Genomic DNA, 6,542 nt, shown 5'->3' with positions numbered 1-6,542 from the left:
GCAGGGAGCGCTGTTCAATGGAAGTAGCACCTGAAATATGGGCTAGAGCTGCAGCCAGAGCATTAACTGGTCCCTTTTCTTGTATTAGCAACCGAGCAGAGTCTTTGAAATACTCAATAGCAGTTTGAGGAACAGAATCCAGACACCTAAGTAATTAAAGAGAAAAAAAAAAAAAAAGTATACACTAGTATTTACTAGGCTCTGGAACAGAAGAAAAACAGCAGTCCAAGACTTTAACAGTGATCAGTTCAGAGAGGCAGCAAAGAGCAATCCAAACAGCCCTTCTGAACTAGGAAGACAGGAAGATACAACAGGGCTTGAGTCACCGAACTCACCTCATGGCATCTTTGCTGGAAGCCTTTATTATATCTGTTGCAGTAGGAACACCAACACGCTTGAATGTAATGCCCTGAAATTTAAAAAACAAAATACAGATGAAAGTTGCAGACCATAGATAATTCAGTTCTAAAGAAACAGTATTGGGCTCCAATGAAACAAGCATTTAAATCTATAATTTTTCTTCTTCTTTCCACCTTTTAACTCCCAGCTTTTGCTAGTGAAAATTACAAGGTTAAGCTTACAGGGAAATGGGTAACACTTAAAAGCCTTTTATGTACCAGGTCAGTTTAAATGATCCAGTAACCCTAAACTGAAATAAACAGAGACCGTTTTGGCAGATTCCAGGGGAAAAAAAGTCCTACAAATTCTAAATTATTAATTTTAGTCTGATTTACTTGGATTTAAGTACAAGTTACACAGCCTTTCTAAATGTAAGTCTGAGTTTTATGTGCTGAGACTAAACCATTTCATCCCAGCTGAATACTTAATTGGCGAGAAAACTACCATGTAACAGTGCACAAAGCGCAAAAATGGAAGTAAGAGTTCTCAGTAAAGCTACACATATGCAAATCACTGATCAGACAATAAGCCAGGGTGAACACTAAACTGAAATCCTGCTAGCTTTTTCTCATTTCCACAGGTACATTCTTGCTGGCATTTGCTGAAAAAGCATAGGCATGAGAATCTGCAGCGCACTCCCTGCTCCACAGTAACTGACAGTGTACCCAAACTCTGCAAGGTAACTGAACCTCAACCGGGTGCTTTATAAGCTATATTCTGTAATTGTATAAGCTAATACTCTCTAATTGAACAATTGAACAAAACATGAAGACTTTACATGCTACCCTAACACATTACATTTGAGTGCTCGTGATTAGAAGAAAACTGTACTTTACCGCTTTTTGTTCCACATATCTTAATTGATGTTCTTCCTTTCGTTGATAAAAACAGATACAGATCCCAGTCCGTCCAGCTCGACCTGTGCGTCCAGAACGATGGATATAGGACTCCACATCCTTCAAAATAAATAGCCTTATGACTTCTCTAATTTATTGTAATTTAATCAATTCATTGCATCAATTCATAGTATAAGCTATTACAGTTAAGCTTGAACAATACACAATAACTGCATCAGAGAATTAAATTAAAAAACACTGTTTCACTAAAGTCAAACTTTTCCATAACCCTCTACAAATCACGGTTTGAAAGCCAGAACCATAAGCATGGATCAACTAAGTCTCGTTTTGGCATCTCCTCAGAGAATATAAGAAAACATTTCGAGTGTGTATACCTCTATAACAATCCCACTCACCCTCCCGCACATCAGCTTGAGCGTGCTAACCGAGATACTAATAGCAAATTCACTGAAAAACTATCTTGTTTCTTTTAAACCCTCTTAACTTCAGCCAATGTTCTCACTGTTGGGGTCCCTTCCTCATATATGCCCCTACTTAGTGAATCGTTCTTGCAAGACAAACAGCCTTTCTTCACTTCCCACTGCTTCCAGACTTGCAATCACCACACATGGCCTTGAAGCGACAGGCTTTGAACAGCCTTAAAAGAAAGCATTTTAAGGAGACCATCTTTAAACATACCAGGGACTGACACACTCTCACAAAATCCTCTAAGAAACTACTTGTATGTACTAGGATATTTCTTACCCTTAAATGCAATGCTGATAAGTTCTGTGTGATACGTACCATCGCCTGATAGCATACACTACTTGAAAACAAGACTACAAGTTATTACAAGACAGCCAACATAACCATCTCCTACCTTTGGTGGTGAACTTTGTACAACCAGGTCAACTTCAGGGATATCTAAACCACGGGCAGCTACGTTGGTTGCAACCAGAACTTTAAATGTACCGTTTCTAAAACCTTTCAGTGTGATCTCTCTTTGCTTCTGAGGAATGTCACCATGCAACGACTGGCAATCCTGAAAAACAGTATTATTATAGGACTGTACCAAAACCCAAGACAGTGCTCCGTTTTATGGTCAGTTTTGGGTACAATATCTTGGTATTTGATAGATACCATATGGCAAGATACAAAAGAACTGAATTACCAGAGTTTATATTTTAGGTGTCTTACAATATTGACTCAGTACTTCTTATTCATGTACCTCAAAGACGTTTAACAAAGGTAGGAAAACAGAATCGCAACATGTGTCTTATCTCCACCTCTAATTACTCTGACCTACGAAAACAACTATGCCCTAACTTACCATCTACACAAGGCTTAGCTGTTTCAAAATAGTCATCGACAATTTTCTGAGGCCCTCTTAGTATTCATTTAGACATCTTTTCCAAAACAGTGTTGCTTCTTAATCCCCCTTAATATATTAATTTCCCCCACTACCAATTAAAGGATTAAAATATAAGTGGTCCTAAAAAAAACCAAAAAAAACCACCAACAACTACAGCTTCAAAGATAATTTTTTTTTAATCCAAACATTCTGAAAGTCCTTCTGTATCACAACAGTAACAGGTATGAAGACCAAACATACAAAAATTGTTTTTTCCTCCACGTTATATTTCACAGCTTGCCTGTAGATGGCTACCGTGTTTTCCACATGTAAATAGAGAATGATTTGAAAAAATACTAACACAATGCTAGGGTCAGCACAGAATTCAAAAACTCTTTTTCAGACAGTTTTGGATTAATGTCAGCTGGTAAATGGAATAGGCATATATTCTGTTAGCGAGTATTAATATGCTAAACCAGAAACATCTAAGTAATTTCCTTCTCTTACCTGCTAAGATCAGAGTTCTGCATTGCCTATGCAAGATTTGATATCACTAACACCACCAGTAACGTAGGATAAGGCTCCACACTCAGGTCTAGCTGTTAACTGAGGTCATCTAGGAGTGTGGGAGAACCACTCCTGAACACAGTTGTGGCAGATGAAAAAGCTTCTGCTTTTCCTAGGAACATAATGCTATACTGCTTTCTAGACATAACTTAACCCACCTTCTCCATGAAAACACATACAGAAAAAGTTGTTGCTGTGATACCACCACCAAAACCGAGCATGCAGTCCCAGTGTTGCTACTATCATAAACATCGCACCACTACATCGAGTTATTTTCCACCAGTGCTAGTGTGCACCATACCACAAATCTCAGGAATACACTAGAGGTCATTCACAAGAGATGGCAGATTGAATTCTTTCTGTGTATACATCTTTGAACTCTTCATAGCAGCTAATAAACATCTTAATGAAAATACAAATATAGCCTCTGTTATATTACAGCTCTAAACCCTAATTGCCCCCCCCCACAACACTAATTAGCGTCAGCATCACAGCTCAGTAACTGCTATTCCAGTATCCTAGTAGCTCTCTAAGTCTACCACCATTTTTTAATCCAAGACAGTCCTCTCTACAGAAAAATTAATTCACAACTGCTTCATTTAATGTCAATGAGAACTCTTAAGAAAAAAATTCTTTGTAGCCCAGTATCTGTTAGTGCAGCCTAGTTCTGAAGACTACAATGCTGTGAACTTTCAACCAGTTTGGTTTTTTTTTTTTTTAAAAAGGTTCTTTTTGGCAGTTTTGAAACTATCTGACCACCTGCAAAAGCCCGCCTTATCCACTTTGAAAGTCTCTCTTTAAAACTTACTCAGCATAGGTCTGGTATCAACATAGGGTTCATACATCTCTTACAGGTTTTGTTACTTAATACAGATGATAAAATACCTGTTTGATTGAAGCATTCAGAGCCAGTTCATTTGCCTCCTTTTTGGTCTCACAAAAGACGATGGTCCTCCCGTGGCTGCCACTGTAGACCTGAATGACATCTCCAATAACCGCAGCTCTCTGAGACCAGTGACACTCTATTGCCAAGTGCTACGGAAAAGAAATCCAGTGTTTAGCTTACATAAAACCACAAGATTCTTGAAACTGTAAAATCCAGAAATACTAAAGAGTTATACAGTTTCCTGATGGGCAAAATATGCTAACTCACGTTCCTGGAACATGCAAAATCCATAAGGCTCTTATGTCCACCACAATTAGTCTTACATTAAGTGAAATAATTACAGTAAGAGGGAAAAAAGATGACAGTCTACAGATCACTTTTTTAAAGCAAGGGAAAAAAACTAGGAGATATTATACCATTTCTCTGGAGGACAGTGAGGGGTGCAAGATTTTGTCACAGTTCTATCAACTAAAGCTTTATGTGAGATAAAGGGAAACAAATAAATACAGTGTGTTAAAAGCTTTTTTTAAGAACAAGATTAACATTCTTTCAATCCCACTGATACAATCATGATGTGTCCAACTGATCCGTCAAAGTAACTGCTAAACAGTACTTAAGCAGAAACAATATCTTATTTTATCAAGTAAAGATAATTAATTCAGGCTTCTAGCATATATGTATTGTATTCCTTGCTATGGTATTTACTGCATAGCAAGCAAAGGCCTAGTGAGATGAGATACAACAGGAAGTTTGAAAAAAATCTCCTGTATACAGAATAGCAGAATTTCAACTGTGATGTCCGTGCTGATTTAAAAGAGCCACGCTGATGTTAATGTATGCCTTTTGCTTCCAACTTTGATAAATTCAGATACCACTTTCCTCTGAAAACCAACAAAACTGATAACTGAATCCTCACTCTACCTGAGATAGCTATATGGTTAACGGATGCTGTGAGAAGAGAGACAGATCCTAAACCCAGAAACAGTTTGACTACCTGTAATGTGCCTTATGCTTAAAAAAATAATTCTCAAAACAACCCTCAACATCATTCTGATAATGTACCTTAGGATGGGATGACCATTTGCAGCATAAAGGAAAAGGGAAAAGGCCTGAAACATTCCACTTCAGATAGATTACTCACTTCTACTGTTGTAGCAGCCTTTTGAGTTCTTTTCCCAATAAGGTCAATCTGTTCATATCTAGACTTCATGTATTTCTTAGCCACATCATATACCCAATGTGGGCAAGTTGCAGAAAACAGTAGCGTCTGGGGATTGTCTTCAGAATCTTAGAACACAGAACAATGTTTCACAAACTTCATTATGTTTCATCTTACAGATGTATACAAGTTGATTATATGGGTTATTAAAAATATGAGGTCAAATATCAGTATATAAAATAAAGAAGGCAATTCTGCTTTTTTAATTTATATGTTACCAACACCTGGAGAAAAGAATACTCTAGAAAGTCTAAATATTTTCAAGATTAGGAAAAAAGTTACTATGACAAAAATCCAGTCTATTTTCAAGTGGTGAAAAGGGTAAAAAGCTTCTAATTCCTTTTAACTGGAAGAAGTCCAAGTACAACTTATAGATGGGTGTCAAAGAAAGTTATTTATAGATCCCTAGGTACTGGATTTTAAGCTTTGCAAAGGTCCTATAAACGATTCCCACTTTCACAACACTTCCTCATGTACTGCGTTCACAGTACATTTCCTACAATATATAGTATTTAGTCATTTCTAAACGAAGCCATCTTGCAACTTTCAGAAAAATATACCTGAATTTTACCAGACTCAATTATTACTAATATTTCCTTCTATTTGTTTAAATATTGAGATTACCCTTCTTGTATGCAACTCGTAAAATGTCTTCCACTTGCTCAGCAAATCCCATGTCCAGCATCTGGTCAACTTCATCAAGTACAACATGTTTCACCTTAGTAAGGTCCAGCTTGCCACTCTGAAGATGGTCTTTGATTCGACCAGGTGTCCCAACCAATATGTCAATGCCACTTCTCATGAGATCAACTGATAATCAGGAAAGAGCAGAAAAGGAGCTAGCAGTGAACTAGGGAGCATTCTCTACGTTAGAAACACATGGTAATAATGAAAGTAATAATTAATAATGAAACAGCTTCTTAAACCATTCATAAGTACTCTCCTTACAAATGTAAGTGAGAACAAATGATGAACAGGAGCAGAAAACTTGGGCGAAAAAAACCCCAAAAGTGGTAAGGTAGAAGTTCTACTGCTCTTCCTGAAGGAAAAAAGATTTCCCATCTCCCTTCCCTCTTCCCATGATTTGAAAAAAGTGGCAAAGAAAGAGCTTCTTTTAACATACTTCGGAAACAGTTAGCTCTTCCCAAATTGTCTACCTTAATTGGAAACGTAAAAAAAAATTTATTTGACTATCCAAATTATTGAAATCACCTCCTTCCTAAACTTCTGCAGGAAAAAAAAATTCATCCCTAATGTCTCAAGATATATTACGATGAAAGAGCT

The 6,542-nt window shown here is 37.1% G+C and overlaps 1 protein-coding gene across 1 annotated transcript in view; it reads right to left on the bottom strand.

Annotated features, from left to right (window-relative positions):
• The window catches only part of LOC104076147 (nucleolar RNA helicase 2-like), a gene marked incomplete at its 5' end in the record, with an annotated part of 14,998 nt that overhangs the window by 3,741 nt on the left and 4,715 nt on the right, over positions 1 to 6,542 (bottom strand). The window contains 7 exons of the mRNA XM_009576913.1: positions 1 to 146; positions 336 to 409; positions 1,236 to 1,355; positions 2,116 to 2,277; positions 4,039 to 4,188; positions 5,181 to 5,326; positions 5,883 to 6,068. The exon at positions 1 to 146 is cut by the window's left edge and continues 41 nt beyond it. Coding sequence (XP_009575208.1) covers positions 1 to 146; positions 336 to 409; positions 1,236 to 1,355; positions 2,116 to 2,277; positions 4,039 to 4,188; positions 5,181 to 5,326; positions 5,883 to 6,068 — 984 coding nt within the window. The remainder of the gene's footprint in view (positions 147 to 335; positions 410 to 1,235; positions 1,356 to 2,115; positions 2,278 to 4,038; positions 4,189 to 5,180; positions 5,327 to 5,882; positions 6,069 to 6,542) is intronic.

The sequence above is a fragment of the Fulmarus glacialis genome, unplaced genomic scaffold (genome assembly GCF_000690835.1).
Source record: "Fulmarus glacialis isolate BGI_N327 unplaced genomic scaffold, ASM69083v1 scaffold46670, whole genome shotgun sequence".
Taxonomy (NCBI): domain Eukaryota; kingdom Metazoa; phylum Chordata; class Aves; order Procellariiformes; family Procellariidae; genus Fulmarus; species Fulmarus glacialis.
Note: the sequence above shows the minus strand (reverse complement) of the source record. Positions and strands in the feature narration are given on the sequence as shown.